The 17,435-nt window shown below is 37.4% G+C and overlaps 1 protein-coding gene across 1 annotated transcript in view; it reads left to right on the top strand.

Annotated features, from left to right (window-relative positions):
- The first annotated feature begins 2,206 nt into the window (after nucleotides 1-2,206).
- mmd (monocyte to macrophage differentiation-associated) overlaps nucleotides 2,207-17,435 on the top strand; it is a 27,871-nt gene continuing 12,642 nt past the window's right edge. The window contains exons 1-2 of the mRNA XM_034301671.2: nucleotides 2,207-2,478; nucleotides 14,463-14,500. Of these exons, the coding sequence (XP_034157562.2) occupies nucleotides 2,341-2,478; nucleotides 14,463-14,500 (176 nt within the window). The 5' untranslated portion in view covers nucleotides 2,207-2,340. The remainder of the gene's footprint in view (nucleotides 2,479-14,462; nucleotides 14,501-17,435) is intronic.

Genomic DNA, 17,435 nt, shown 5'->3' with positions numbered 1-17,435 from the left:
TTGTGATTTAGATGTCAGTTGACTTATCACTGTGTGGTAAGTGTGTGTGTGTGTGTGTGTGTGTGTGTGTGTGTGTTCAGGCAAAAAAGAAAGAAGTAGCTTAGGGACTGCTTGATGATTGGCTGAATAAAGTCAGGGTCAGAGGATTAAAGGATTTTCACCAGAGAGAGAGAGAGAGAGAGAGAGAGAGAAGGGGCACAATGTGCAAGAGAGGGACAGTTAGATTCTGAGAAAAAACTGCATTAGAGGAAGAGGGATAGACAGAGAGACTAAAGGACAGAGCAAGAGAAGAAGGACTGTAAGACAGAGGGATGTGTGATCTAGAGACATTTAGATCCTAAGAATGAATGATAAGAGTGAAAGAGAGACAGAAAACAGATAACAGCGCATGAGAGAGAAACAGAGAGACAGAGGAAGACAGACTTGCCATTGAGCTCTAACTTTTAATCCTGTACTTTCAAGACAAAAATAGCAGGATGTGCAGGTAGATGCTAGGAAGTAAAGTGTGAAGAAAAGTGCGAGTATTAGCATCCCACTCTACAAGTGTGTGTGTTTGTGTGTGTGTGTAGTTTCGCATCCCAGCCACCATAATGCTGGACGAGGTGGAGATCGACCCTGTAACACTGAACCTCATCATCCTCGTCACCAGCTACGTCATCCTGCTCCTCGTCTTCCTCATCTCCTGCATGATGTACGACTGCCAAGGCAGAGACCCGAGCAAGGAGTACGCTCCTGATCCGGTACCCGGCACCAACCACACACCCATCCGCCTCGTCGTCATGCAGAGCTCGCCTGCCTGCTGGGACACCACCACAACAGTCACAGAGCAAAGGGAGACGAAGACCACAGTGGTGTAGAGGTGGTTTTTTTTCAGGAGCTAGAGGATGGAAAATGGAGGCATTTGGAATATTTTAAAACTTGAGGCAACAACATTACTTGCAAACTGCGACCCGAGTGCAGTGTACCGGACCCCATGAAATCAAACTTGGTGTTTTAGAGCTTTTATTGTGAGTCTCTTGACTCTAAACAATTGGCGGTATATACTATATATTATCTGCTATGTTTTTGCAACTATAATGGCCCAGTTACTGATGACCTGTGTTTGTTTTGACATCAAATGGAAATTTTGCATGACGTCCTGGTTGCTTTAGGACATTTTTTTCCATCGTACATTTAAAAAAATAAGAACTTGCCAAAACATGAGCTGGAGAAACTCACTTAACTTTACACTGCTTTGCGAGAGGAGTGGTCACAGTGATGATAGGTTCAGTGTGTGTAACCAGGCAGCAACGAACGAGGGAACAATCCATCCTCCTTACGGTTAGGTCCCGTTGGTGGCAATCTTGTGCAGATGATAAACTTGGTATTTGCCTGGTGACTGATGGTAAGCATCCAGTTCCAGTAGGATCCTATAATTTGCCCAAAAATGGTTAGGTTATCGGTGGAGAGCCATAAATTCAGACAAGTGAGACTGATGCTGCTTTTGTTTAGAGCTCGTAATATAACACTTCTGCCTTCCGACTAAGCAAAAAAGTCTGTGTTTTCAGCATGTAGCATGATATCGATATGGCTAGTCACACCATCAACAGTAAATGAAACACCACTTGTCTACTTTTACATGAGATTATAGTAGTTTTTAGTTCAGTTCGTGTTAGATCAGTCAACATACAGATGCATTATTGTTTAAATCTGTAACATTGACCATACAGTTCCCTTTAACACCACGAACGTTAACGTTATCACGCATATCACTAAGATTAGCTGGCTGGCTTGTTGCTGGTTTATGCAAGCTGAACACTGAGTTAAATCGAGTGCAGCACAATTTCTCTGGCTTTTGCACAGATGCTAACCCTGTTCCTGACTTTTCATTAGATTGTATGAATAGACAACACACTTCAACCATCCAGAGGAAAGAACAAGAGTGTGTTGACCCTGGAAAAGCAGCCGGGTTACATCAAGACCTGGTGAAGAAACTCCTATTGGTGCAACCGTATGCAGTTTGCTCAATTTTAACGTTTGATACACTTTCATAACCCTCTCATTGATTTTTTTTTTTTTTTGTGTAATAACCCAACTTGTCTGATAAATTGTCCAGCAGCAGCAACAGCAGTCCAGGATAAAGGACCTTTGCTTCCAGGCCCCTAATGTGGCTGTGAACTCTGGACTTTATTGGCCATGTGTCATCTTCAAAACACCCAGTGCATTCTGGGTGATCTGTACCTGCTACAGAACAATATGTGGACACTACCCATTGTGGTGCATTGTAGGATTTCAACAGTGGCTCTGGAGTGCTACCCCGCCTTCTCACTCATAATTTTACTCCCAAGCTGATTTTTACGCATGCATAACCATGAGATCATGTCGAGAGGACTGATAACAGACACTGAACACACAAACACATACAACTTCTTTTTAAAAAAGGAGGATTTGTTTTGTAAGAATGCTGGGACTGGATCTACGGATGGCCTCAATGAAAAGGTCAGTGTGTGTTTGTTTCCTTTTTTCTTTTTTAACCCCCATGATTTTGCACTGTTAGCAAGTTGTGTTCACAAATAAAAGACACATACACACACACACACACACACACATTATATAGCCTATTTACCAAATATCATGTAATTGTGCTCCCACTGTTTCCCCACACATTACTTTTAGCTCAGCTGTAATCAATTAGCTAAGCTTTGTTTTTCATCTGATGTTTGCTACTTTTAATTTCACTAAAGTTGCAAGATTAAGGATCTAAATCTAAATCCATATCCGGATTTCTGTAAAGCTGCATTGAAAGCTGACTTGAACTTGGAAGCTTATAGCCACCAGTTTCACATTAGTGCTGTGTAAATAATCACACACTCACCTCAGTGACATAATGTGGCTCAGCAACATTGTTTGTACATATACAGTTTCATTAAATACCAGAGTCATTAAAAAAAAAAAAATCAAAACCATATCATCATACATACAACTCCATCGTCATGCTTTGGGCCACGCCCGCTACCTGAGTCTGATGCTGTTTTGGAGTGATTCAGCTCAAGAATTTGTGCTACTACTCTTCTGAACTCTGTGATGTACTTTTGATCATCTAGGTTTGAAACTCCAGTACAAAAGTAAAGAAGAAAACTCTATACACCAAATATGTCCTGGGTTAGTGACTATATTTGGAGTAAGAGAGCCATTGTGTATGCTTTTGTTCCATGAATGAATGAGGACATCATCAGTGTCCATCGAAGATATCAGACTCTTTGTCATACATTTGTGCTCATTTCCTCTCAGCTGGTTTTTGCTGTAGCAGTTTAGCTTTAGCATGTAATACTGGCAAGAGACTGCCTTGGTACTCTGTGACCCATAAGTGTTGAACATTATAAAGTGATAAGGCATCTTTGATAATCCTCATCCTTAGATAGCTTATCATTAGTAGCAGTGATGTTTCCAGGAAACTGTCAAAGAGAGTGACGCTTGATCCTTTAGCATCTTACGAGACAATACTGAGTTTAATCAGCCATGACACATACACACATACGTTAATCCCCTTCATTTGGAGAATTAGATTACAGACAAAGGGACAGACAGAAAGAGAAAATGGCAGAGAGAGTGTGAGCGTGAACTGATTTATCACGCTGATTACCAAGTCCACCATGTTGTACAATGGCTGCAAAGTGTTGTTCTTCTTCCAGTTCGAGCAATTTGGCTTTTTTTTTTTTTGTAAAGTGAATTTATTTCCCATTTGATCTGACCTTTCCTTAAACTTGACCGATTGTCATCATGACAGTCTGGAAATCTGCAGCTGCGAGAAATTCCAGATGAAATAAACACATTTTACATTTCATGAACAACTTATCTAGACCTTCTTACAACAGTGTAACCTTTACTTTATTTACAGAATGATTGAGAAAGTCCAGATAGAGCACACAATATAAGCAATTTCCTAATATCTTAGCCTAGGAATTTATAGCTTAGACATTGTTCTCGCTTGCTTGCTAACGGCTACTGGTCGTGTCTCAGTGCGTTCCGAGAAACACAAACATTCGTCTCGTATCATATCTCAATCTCATAACATAACATAAGCATTATCAACATCAGCTGGTGTTTTAGTGTTAATCAAACATGTATCAAAGGTTGAGTGACAGTAAGAGCTTGGTCAATATTTAGCAATATTTAGATAAGAGCTACATGACGTGGAAGTGGAGTCTGGCTCACCCGCACACACACACACACACACACACACACACACACACAGAGAGAGAGAGAGAGAGAGAGTCAAACGAAATCTTAGGCATTGATATCAGTTAGCTTAAATTGTTTACACTCAGCATTTGGTTTAGAACATAAAAATATTGAAACATGCTACACAACACCAGACACACTGCTAGCTCTGAAGACACACTCTGATTCTAGTATTGTTCTGTGGACAGACAGCATAAGCTAGCTACTGATCACTGAGGCTAACAGTTACCTCGCTCGAATATAGCAGTTAGGTGATGTAAAGACACAGTGACTGGAAATGAGACAGAACCATTGGGAATATCACGAAATTATTATGGATGAAATTATGATTTAACTAGCTAGCGCTGGCTGTTAAGTCCATGATACATTATATATATATATATATATATATATATATATATATATATATATATATATATATATACATAAACCCACAGTGATAGTGGAAATGAGATAAAAGATAAGAATATCAACATTTAACTCCGATGTGTTGGGGAATTACTAGGAAAATACTTTGAATAAAATGATGATGTAGCTAGATAGCATGTAGCTGTTAAGTCTTATATAAGTCTATTTAAGACATAGTGATAGTGGAATTAAGATAACATTGTCAAGAAGATCAATATTTACCTCAGATGTGTTGGTAAATTGCTAAGAAAAGACTCTGAATTATGATCGATAGCTAGCACTAGCTGTTAAGTTGTTGATACAGACAACGTGAAGACAAAGTGACAGTGGAAAGGAGACAAAGTCTTCAGAAATATCAACATTTTCCTTAGATGTGTGGGTAAATTTCCTGGAAAAGACTCTGTATGAACAAAATGATCATTTAGACAGCTAGCACTTACTGTATACCTTCAATACAGACTTTGTATACCTTCGACACTGTCTTTTATTGTGCCTATTGTCTTGTTAAGTAATTTTTGTACTGTCTGTTGCACACGTTTGCACAGTGCACTTATTTAGTTCTGCGTAGTCTCATGTAGTTCTGTGTTGTTTTTAATGTAGCACCAGTGGTACTGGAGGAACGTTGTTTCGGTTCACTGTGTACTCTACCGGCTGTACTGTATGTGGTTGAAATGACAATAAAGCCACTTGAACTTGAACTTGAACTTGAAATGTAAAGACAGTGACAATGGAAATGAGACAGAATGGTCAGGAATATCAACATTTCCATCAGATAAATTGGTAGGAAAATTATTTTGTATGACTAAACTTATACTGTAAATATTTTAACATCTACAGCTAACCAAATGTTCACTAGGTTCCACCATATTGGCAGTTTTGAGAGTATTGAGAGTTTAGCACTGAGGAACTATTTATCAGATCATAGCTACGATGTAGCACTTCCGAGCCATGAGTCAATGAACATGTTAAAAAAAAACAGTAATGCAATGCAGAACTAGCTTTTACAGGTGTCAGTGTGAATCAGTTTCGCTATCATCATATATCAAAATAATTGCGTGGAGTTCAAACCAGTTCAAATTGTTGTTAACCTGCCATGCCACATTTCAGTGGTGAAACCAAAAGGGAAGGAAGTACACCATGGCTTGATGAATTGAACAATGCTGATGTAGAAGAACAAATATGTACGTCAACTGGAAGAGTTGTGCCACTGTTTGTCGTGGCTGTTGCCATCGGTAATATAGTTATTACGCTGAATAAACGATCAGGGGCTATGATTTCATGTGGAGTTTGCTTTCTAACCAGAATGTCAGCCATTTTATTAAAACACTTAAACTCTGAGAAAAAAAAAAAACTCTTGATATTTTATTTTTGGGGTGTTCAATTGTAATTAATGGTTTCGAAATGGAAAATACTTGTCGTTCAAGTGATTAAAGTTGTGAGATCACTGTTGCCTCCCAACTGGTAAATACTGACGCTCTATTTCTCACTAACAGAAAGACGCTAAGTTCGTTATACAGACGATGAAAAGACATAGTGACTGTAAAATTCCAATTAAAAATTATCAGGAACATCAGTATTTCCCTCATGTGTTTGTACAGTGCCATTTATACTTACCATACACTACTAACCAACTTCCACGGGATCATTACTTACAATAAGGACATTGGGAAATAATTCTTCTAGCTAGCAAGGTGATGTTCAGACTTGTATATGGACAATGTGGAATATCAACATTTTCTTCATTTCTGATCTCATTATACTTGGAAGTTGTTCTGCGTTTGTTAATCGAGCTGTAATGAAAGTGAAACCATTAGACTATTATTATTATTATTATTATTATTATTATATTCAAAAGAAATTTTATCACTAAAAAGTACATTTACTTAGTAACATACCAATTGTAAGCTCATTGATAAATTTTTGTCGGAGACGGTATGAGTCGAGACAGCTCGCTGCGTAAAATATCAACGAGGCAGCAAGTAACATTCAACATGACAGGTAGATTTCATACTGTAAGTCTCATCCCTCCAGTAAAAAGAGCTTTACTCCCTTATGGAGAAACACAAATGTGCAGAAGCTGGATTTATTGAGCCAGACTTGTACAGTTTTATAGACACCATCCAAAATCGTCATCAAAAGGTACGCAAAACTCAAACCGAGGGATAATAAAACAAGGACTAGTGATGCAGGTATGGCAATCAGGACTGACATAGCTCAGAACGTACACAACAGGATGCATTGGCAAGACTTCGCGATGAACGAGTGAAAGCCATGTGCTTATAAAAGTTATTTGAGCAAACAACCACACACACACACACTACCCACAGCATTTTTCACCGATTTTAACAGTCCATTCAAATTTGTGTCGTCTCGTCTATATGTTTCTGGTAAATGAGTCTCTCTCCATTCAGGAAGATAGGAGACTGGTTTTAGGAGGGGTGTGGCCAAGATGGCTGCTGGGTGGACAGACTTTACTAGAAGAACTTTGTTTTTTTGTTTGTTTGTTTTTGTTGTCGAGCCGGTGTTATTTCATACACGTTATGATGTGAGTGCAATAATCAGATTATTTTGTCTTTTCTTAATTTCCTGTTAAAAGGAAACATGAAACAGTGATAAAATAGCAGTTTTAAAAATCTCAAATTCATAACTAGATGTGTAATTCTTCACCTGTGACCTTTTTATTTGACATCTTACTATTGTAAAATATTAAATGGGCAGAGCCAAGTGCATGGCTCCAGAACATTCCACTTAAAAACACATGATAAAATAGAAATTTCTATTAAAAATTAGGAAGATTTTGTGCTAATGTTTACTCCCATGATTGTCTAGTATGGCAGTGATTGACAGGCCGAGGAAGTATTCCCACTCAGACCACTTGAACAGTACGTGTATCATGTGATTGATTTACACCTGAATGCATCAACTGTGTGTGTGTGTGTGTGTGTATTCCCACATACAGTACCTACTAAACACGAACCCATTTAACACCCAAAATGAAACCAAGACAGTCAAGCTTTCCAAAAGCCTTTACAAGACATTAAATCGTATTAGTTAGACTTACAGGAGTTACAGGAATTAGACTTACAGGAGCTCTAGTTGAAAATGGTGCTACTGAACTTCAGAGCTTTTCCTAATTCTGTGAACTGAAATGCGAATAATAGATGGTCATCTGTTTGCAATCTGATGGCAATATAATCACAAAATTTCACATACAGCATAACATTAATGGTGTAACTATTTCAGATAATCATAACACACCCTTATACTGATATTATGGTGACACCCATAGTTGTTTTTCATATTAGCTATAAGCAGTGAGTTTCCTAGCCGCTCACACAGCAAACAGTCTCTCCTGAATTATTAACTGTCACTTTAAAGTTAATCACAGGGCAGGAGGGACAGTTGTTCCCTCGGGGTGTGTGTGTGTGTGTGTGTGTGTGTGTGTGTGTGTGTTATCCATCAGCCACTAACATGTTAGCACATTCCTCAGTCATGAACACACACACTCATAACAAGCTCTGCAGTCTGGAATACTTACTCCTTCCTGCTCTGCATCAGATCTTGGTTTAATCAAGAAAAGGTGATCATGTCTCCTGATCAGGTTCTGTTCATCCGAACAAGCAAAATATTACTATCACTATTACGAGAATGGATTATTTATGACCCGGTAGCTATTTCTGGTAGATTATGGAACATGGAAATAGCTGAATTAAGCAAGCAGACATGCCTGAACAACCTTTTCCATTAACCTGTTTCCCTACTTACTATCTATCTTCCCCTTTTCCAATTTATGAATGTATAAGAAACTACAGACGACTGTGTATCAAGTAAAATACTGAGTAACAGGGTGGTGTGATGAAGCGGAGTTACTGTTATCACCCTGAAGTTGATTATTTTTCTATAACTGCACATCCTGAAGCATTTTATTCCTCTCTAATTTATTAAAAACACATCATACTTTTTTATCCATTTATAGTTACATTTAATGTATGTTCATGAAACAAGTTACTTCCTGTTCTCACTTACATTACAGCAGCTATAAACACCACCCTCTCTTTTTTCTCTTGAAGTTAATAAGACAAAAAAAAAAACATTATCATCACCAAGAAACCACAAAGTGTAAACTCCTCTGTCCTGAAGATGTCAGAAAAAGTAGTTACAGCTTTACCGCTGTCCTGTGAACGAGCTGTTAGTATAGAAATGTGTGATTTGTAGCTGCACTATTGTCAGAGCTGTTGTTATAGAAAATTAATCAAAACCTTCAGAATCCAGAACTGAACAGTGCTGTGGGATAAAAGGAAATAAAAGTCGCACATCGACAGATTTATATCAGTGAATGAGGAGGGTTGGATGAGGAGAGAATGCTTTTAGAGCTGGTCATGATTCTTTGTATTGAAAATCGAAAATGGGATCAGTATATCATTGGTGTGTGTGTGTGTGTGTGTGTGTGTGTGTGTATGCAGATTAACCGATGGATACAAGTGCACTGGTTCTAACTGAAGACGAGACTGATGTGTAATATTTATTCTTGTGGGAATCGAGAATAACCTGCTTTGTTGTACAGCATGGTTTCAGTGCTCTTGTGTCTCTATTGTGTTTAATAATAGCTGTAACTGTAATTAGTGTATTGTTCACTGGCCTTGCTGCTTTTCAAACCACACACAGCGGGAGTTCATTCAGTTCATTCACTCATATATATATACAATACACTGTCTGTACTGAAACTAATCCCGTTTCTGAGACATGGAAAAATCCAACCTTGTTTTTGCTTCATATACTTTCATACTTTCATCTCCAGAGCAAAGCTATTATATCTACATATGATGTTGTATTTACTGACACATGATTTGACAGAATATTATATACGGATTATACAGATATATTTTAGATTTGTAATTTCTTTGCTAAAACATCACACGTATATTATATAATATACATAATTACCGTCAACTTACTTCCTATTCACAGACGTAATATCAGTTGGATACCAGATGGAAAGGTCAGAGGTCGTGGTTGCATCGTGCTAAGCCGGCTGATCCTCTTCTTCTTCCTCATTCTCTTTGCGTTTGTCTGATCTGACCTGATTTCCACTCATGACATGAGATCATACAAACACTCCACCAGGTTGCTGGCACATTTATCCCACATTAAAGCCCTAGATAAGCAACAAAGTGCTCACTATGAAGTTACATGTTACTACCCAAGAAATTAGTGTCTCTTATATATTCTGATTTTTTAAAAAGTTTTTTAACATAGATGACAGATATTTTGCAGATAAAAATATCTAGTGTTTATTTTACAAGAGGTTGCAGAGGGAGGTATCAAACTATGCAGATTCTGTTCTCAAGTACATCACTAAGTGCACAGAGAGATCATCCCAAAACCCTCTGTTTGAACCAAACTGAGAGAACGCACTGCTGCCTACAACTCTGGTGATCCAATGGCCATAAGTAGTCCAGATATGACCTTCAGAAGGCCAAGAGGAGCTATAAGACAGTGTGGAATCTCACTACCAAAACTCTGACATCTGGCACATGTGGTCTGAGATGATCCATCATGTAGGTCAACTCCAGGAAAGCACCAGGACCTGACGGCATTCACAGCAGTGTCCTAAAATCATGTGCTGACCAACTATCAGAAGTATACACAGACATTCAACATGTCACTTGGTCTGGCTGTGATCTCCACTTGCTTTAAGAGGACCACCATTATCCCAGTTCCCAAGAAACACACCATCTCCTGCTTCAATGGCTATCACCCTGAGGCACTAATCTCCATTATTATGAAGTGCTTTGTCACTCTGGCACTGCACACAGCCTTTAGCCACCTGACTACAGTTCAACATTCAATACTATAATTTCTCGCTAAGATTGTCACCAAGCTACAGGACCTGAGTTTGCCCCTGTGCAACTTGTGCAACTGGATGCTGGACTTTCTGACAGGGAGGCCACAGGTGGTCCAAATTGGCAGCCTCACGTCCTCCTCTCTCACCCTCTGTTTACACATAACTGTGTAGCACAGCACAGCTCAAATATCATCCTTAAATTTGCCACCAACACTGTAGGCCTGATCTCGGATGCCGATGAAACGGCCTACAGAGAGGAGGACAGAGCCCTGGCTGCCTGGTGCTCAGACAACGACATCTCCCTGAAGGTCAGCAAAACAAAGGAGATGATTGTGGACTACAGGAAGAGATGTGAGAGTGAGCGTGCCCCGATTCACATCAATGGAACAGAGGTGGAAAGTGTTTGCAGCTTTAAATTCCTTGGCATCCACATTTCCAATGACCTCAAATGTTCCATTCACACTGACACAGTGGTGAAGAGCCTCTGTACTTCCTGTGGAAGCTGAGATAGTTTGGAATGGCTCTGGACATTCTCATTAACTTTTATCGTTGCACCATTGAGAGCATTGTCAGTGGCTGCATCACATCCTGGTAGGGTAGATGTTCCTCTTGTAACCGCAGGAACCTTCAGAGTGGTGAGCTCAGCTGGTTTCATCATCGGCAGGTAAAGATCATCAAGGACAGCAGTCAGCCACACATGTAAAGAGGAAAGCATTACACTCCACATAAAGTGTGAGAGTTGAGTTACTGTGTGAAAAAGAAAATGAAATTGAAATTCTTGTAGCATATTTCAACTAATGAGAAGAATTTTTTTGTGATACCATCAGTATGGTATTCCTTTAATATTTCATAATACTTCCCTAATACACCATGCTGAAAGACAGACATTATGGTCACACCTGTTATTGTTTTGCATATAAGCTATGAGCAGGAAGTTTCCTAACAGGTGACACAACTCAGTGTACAGTTTCTTCTGACTCATTAACCAGATGCTTTAAGCCACTTTAACTACAGAGCAGGAGAAAGAGTGATTCAGTAAAATCAAAGGACCTTCTCCTCTTTGTGCTGCTAAACAAATGGCAAAACACACATACACACTTATATAAGGCTTTTCTGCCAGTATAGGATGGAAACCATGAGACACTTTCCTAAATTTGAATGTTTTCTGGTTTAGAGAGTGGGAGAGCTGTTTTCCTGATTCCCGCTTACTCAAGCCTGTTTGAACTTTGTGTGCCTTAAATAAGACAAAGTTAATGTTTTGTCCTCAGACACCTACATTTGTGGTTACATTTGTTATGAACCATAAGATTTAGCTTTTACATTATTTACATTGTTCATCTTTCACAAAACAAAAACCAAGGGTGTGAAAACTTTTGCACTCCTCTGTATTTTTGGCACTAATGGGACCACATCTTTTGAGTGCTTTTCCTCATAGCTGCTGCCAGTCTGAAGTACAGAGATTCCAGGTGTGATGGATGAGAGAGCAGGTGAACGGAAACCCACAGAGAGATTTTCCACTTCAGCCACATTTACATTATAGCTAATGTAAACATTAGTACACATTATAGTAAATTTATAGATTAAATGTAGTGCATATAGATACGTTTAGATATGTACATACAGACTTTACACACGTATATACGTACTGTATATATTTATTTAACTTTTACCTGCTTTACAAAGGGAAGATATGATTTCTAGTGGTTGCGTAATGGTTTGTAATGGTATTTAATGGTATTTTTTCCCCACTCTGAAGTTGTTTAATGTGGTATATCACATTACAATACACAATAGTGAGCACAGTGAATACACCCACATTTATAAACGTTTTGATCTTATTGAACTCCAGGCAGGTCTTTCAACAGAAAGGTCACGATATATTGTCCGTACAAGTGAGTGAGACTCCAATTCAAATACACATTGTCACAAATCAGCTTTACAGAAATCCAGATGTGGATGTGTTAGATCCCTAATGAGCAACAAAACTAAGAACTGTTGACTCAAAAGGTAACCTGTCCTCTCTGGGATTATAAATGATTATACAGGTGTAGAAGAGTAAATACACACAGTATTAAGTGTGTTTACAGGATGTTCAATATGAGCAGATTGTGAGTAAGAGTCCTGGGATAAGCAACCGGAAAGTCTTTATGATTACAGCAGTAGCTCATGGGTACAAATCTACAGGATCCAGGTGAGATTAAACACTGATGCAAGAGTAAATACTTGGGCATAAACTATTTTTTGAGAAATACAAATCTCTATGTACCCATGTCTCCAATTACCCATCTGATGTAGTGTATTAGATCTGTCCTGATCTATTCATGCATCTTCAGTATCCTCTTTACCCTCTTTACATTTGGTCACACCTGAGACATCTGTTGCTCACCTGATCTAGATGGGTCACTATTTCACAACTTCTCAGGAGTGTTAATTTATAACCAGTCTTTCTGCAAAGTAAGTGAAACATAAAACTAAATAAATAAGGCCCAGGTCATGCTGTAGCGTTCCATCTGGAGTAACCATGTTAAAGGAAAAGTCCACCCTGAACAACGTAAATATCAATATTTATAATCACTATGTGATCTTCAACGCTGCTAAAGAAATGGTTTCCTACATTACCCACAATGCCGTGTGAGTACCTGCTGATAGTGGTGCAGTAGGATTTAGCCCTCTACCTAAAGAGAGCGATGGAGTGGTTCAGACAGATCAATCTACAGACATGTTCGCAGGTTAAATCTAAAAAACTGACTATACAGTTCACTGTTTGAGGAGGAAAATATACCTCGCTCATCACAGTTAGCTGGCTAGCTTGTCACTAACAAAAGACGTCGTTAACGTCGTTAGAAACTGGTGAGTGAGTAGGGATGCTCTAGCTCTTTTGTTTTTAGGAGCTAATAGCAAAATCCGATCATTATCACCTATGTTTGAGTTTGTTGAATTTTTTTTTCTCACATTAAATGCCATTGTAACTTCACTAGCAATAACAGTGCAGCACACAAGTGCTAACTTCTCACAGGAGTTAGGAAAATACAGCACCACAATCACTAAACACATCATAAATATTTCTATGGAAACGGATTTTAATGCGTTTCTGGGTGGAGTTTTCCTCTGAGTCTGCTTTAACACTACACATCTGCTGAAAATGTGCACGGTTCCCACAGACTGAAGCAAAGTTTACTGCTTTATCTCAGTCCAAACTCATAAAATATTTTCTGGAAGACAATACTTCTTTGTTGATGTTTTGTTTCTAGATATAATACACAAGTGAGAGTTTAATTCCTTTTTAAAAGGATTCAGTGAGTTCCTACAGGAGTCATGTGACCTCTAAGGGCACAGAAAGACATCGTGTGCTTCATTTCAGTGTCATTACAGTAAACAGTGCTTTAGCTTGTAAACTGACAAAACAGGTCCAGCAACTGCAGCCATTTTCTTTCCTTTCCCGCCTACTGCTGCCTACGTCATCGCAGCATCACGGAAAATAGAGGCGCAGTGACGGTTGAGATGAGAGTCGGCGCTGATTGGTCGGTTACAGCGACGTTCGATCTTCAGACTGAACAGTCATTGGCTGGCTTCCTGTCACTCAGCACAGCAACAATGGACTATGTGCAGGATTTCAAACGGCAACGTATTTGGAACGTGAAGCGCACTTAGTACCGTTATTTTCTAGGAGATAGAGTGCGCCTAGATAGGGAGAGTTTCCTGATTGAGGACACAGCCTGCAGTAATTCACTGAACAGGGGGCATTGCGATTATGGTGCGGTGCCTGTTTTCGGCACCAGTTTTATATGAATGATCATGGCATAACTGAATGTATTTATGTTTTTTTTTTTTTTTTTTTTTTTTTACACTTTAGTTAGATTAGCTATGTTAGTGAGGACACGTTTAAAAATGTCCGTGGTGTGTTTTTGGAGAGATTGAGGGAGTCTGGGAGGGTTTCACCGCGGCTTTGCATTACAGTTAGCGCTTTTCCTGTTTCCGCATCATTCAGCACTGCTGCAGGATGAAGAGAGTAAACAGCTTCCACAGGTGAGCAGATCCCACTGAGACTGTACACTGCAGTGTTTAATCATTTAAACACTACAGCACTGCACTTCATTCAAACACTGCAGCACAGTATTTAATCATTCAAACACTGCAGCACAGTATTTAATCATTCAAACACTACATCACTTTATTTAATCATTTAAACACTACAGCACTGCACTTCATTTAAACACTGCAGCACAGTATTTAATCATTCAAACACTGCAGCACAGTATTTAATCATTCAAACACTACATCACTTTATTTAATCATTTAAACACTACAGCACTTTATTTAATCATTTAAACACTACATCACTTTATTTAATCATTTAAACACTGCAGCACAGTATTTAATCATTCAAACACTGCAGCACAGTATTTAATCATTCAAACACTACATCACTTTATTTAATCATTTAAACACTACAGCACTTTATTTAATCATTCAAACACTGCAGCACAGTATTTAATCATTCAAACACTACATCACTTTATTTAATCATTTAAACACTACAGCACTGCACTTCATTCAAACACTGCAGCACAGTATTTAATCATTCAAACACTGCAGCACTTTATTTAATCATTTAAACACTACAGCACTTTATTTAATCATTTAAACACTACAGCACTTTATTTAATCATTCAAACACTGCAGCACTTTATTTAATCATTTAAACACTACATCACTTTATTTAATCATTCAAACACTACATCACTTTATTTAATCATTCAAACACTACATCACTTTATTTAATCATTTAAACACTACAGCACAGTATTTAATCATTTAAACACTACATCACTTTATTTAATCATTCAAACACTACATCACTTTATTTAATCATTTAAACACTACAGCACTTTATTTAATCATTCAAACACTACAGCACAGTATTTAATCATTCAAACACTACATCACTTTATTCAAACACTGCAGCACAGTATTTAATCATTTAAACACTACATCACTTTATTTAATCATTTAAACACTACATCACTTTATTTAATCATTCAAACACTGCAGCACTTTATTTAATCATTTAAACACTACATCACTTTATTCAAACACTACAGCACAGTATTTAATCATTTAAACACTACATCACTTTATTTAATCATTTAAACACTACAGCACTGCACTTCATTCAAACACTGCAGCACAGTATTTAATCATTTAAACACTACATCACTTTATTTAATCATTCAAACACTGCAGCACAGTATTTAATCATTCAAACACTACATCACTTTATTCAAACACTGCAGCACAGTATTTAATCATTTAAACACTACATCACTTTATTTAATCATTTAAACACTACAGCACTGCACTTCATTCAAACACTGCAGCACAGTATTTAATCATTTAAACACTACATCACTTTATTTAATCATTCAAACACTGCAGCACTTTATTTAATCATTTAAACACTACATCACTTTATTCAAACACTGCAGCACAGTATTTAATCATTTAAACACTACATCACTTTATTTAATCATTTAAACACTACAGCACTGCACTTCATTCAAACACTACAGCACAGTATTTAATCATTTAAACACTACATCACTTTATTTAATCATTCAAACACTGCAGCACAGTATTTAATCATTCAAACACTACATCACTTTATTCAAACACTGCAGCACAGTATTTAATCATTTAAACACTACATCACTTTATTTAATCATTTAAACACTACAGCACAGTATTTAATCATTCAAACACTGCAGCACAGTATTTAATCATTCAAACACTGCAGCACAGTATTTAATCATTTAAACACTACAGCACTTTATTCAAACACTACAGAACAGTATTTAATCATTCAAACACTACAGCACAGTATTTAATCATTCAAACACTAAATCACTTTATTTAATCATTTAAACACTACAGCACTGCACTTCATTCAAACACTACAGCACAGTATTTAATCATTCAAACACTGCAGCACAGTATTTAATCATTCAAACACTACATCACTTTATTTAATCATTTAAACACTACAGCACTGCACTTCATTCAAACACTACAGCACAGTATTTAATCATTCAAACACTGCAGCACAGTATTTAATCATTTAAACACTACATCACTGCACTTCATTCAAACACTGCAGCACAGTATTTAATCATTCAAACACTGCAGCACAGTATTTAATCATTTAAACACTACATCACTTTATTTCATCATTCAAACACTACATCACTTTATTTAATCATTTAACCACTACATCACTTTATTCAAACACTGCAGCACAGTATTTAATCATTCAAACACTACATCACTTTATTTAATCATTTAAACACTACAGCACTGCACTTCATTCAAACACTGCAGCACAGTATTTAATCATTCAAACACTGCAGCACAGTATTTAATCATTCAAACACTGCAGCACAGTATTTAATCATTCAAACACTACATCACTTTATTTAATCATTTAAACACTACATCACTTTATTCAAACACTGCAGCACAGTATTTAATCATTCAAACACTACATCACTTTATTTAATCATTTAAACACTACAGCACTGCACTTCATTCAAACACTGCAGCACAGTATTTAATCATTCAAACACTGCAGCACAGTATTTAATCATTCAAACACTGCAGCACAGTATTTAATCATTCAAACACTACAGCACAGTATTTAATCATTTAAACACTACATCACTTTATTTAATCATTTAAACACTACATCACTTTATTCAAACACTGCAGCACAGTATTTAATCATTCAAACACTACATCACTTTATTCAAACACTGCAGCACAGTATTTAATCATTTAAACACTACATCACTTTATTTAAACACTACAGCACAGTATTTAATCATTTAAACACTGCAGCACAGTATTTAATCATTCAAACACTACAGCACTTTATTTAATCATTTAAACACTACAGCACAGTATTTAA

The sequence above is a fragment of the Pangasianodon hypophthalmus genome, chromosome 29, assembly GCF_027358585.1.
Source record: "Pangasianodon hypophthalmus isolate fPanHyp1 chromosome 29, fPanHyp1.pri, whole genome shotgun sequence".
In the NCBI taxonomy this organism is placed as follows: Eukaryota; Metazoa; Chordata; class Actinopteri; order Siluriformes; family Pangasiidae; genus Pangasianodon; species Pangasianodon hypophthalmus.
This window is presented reverse-complemented; position numbering and strand designations above follow the sequence as displayed.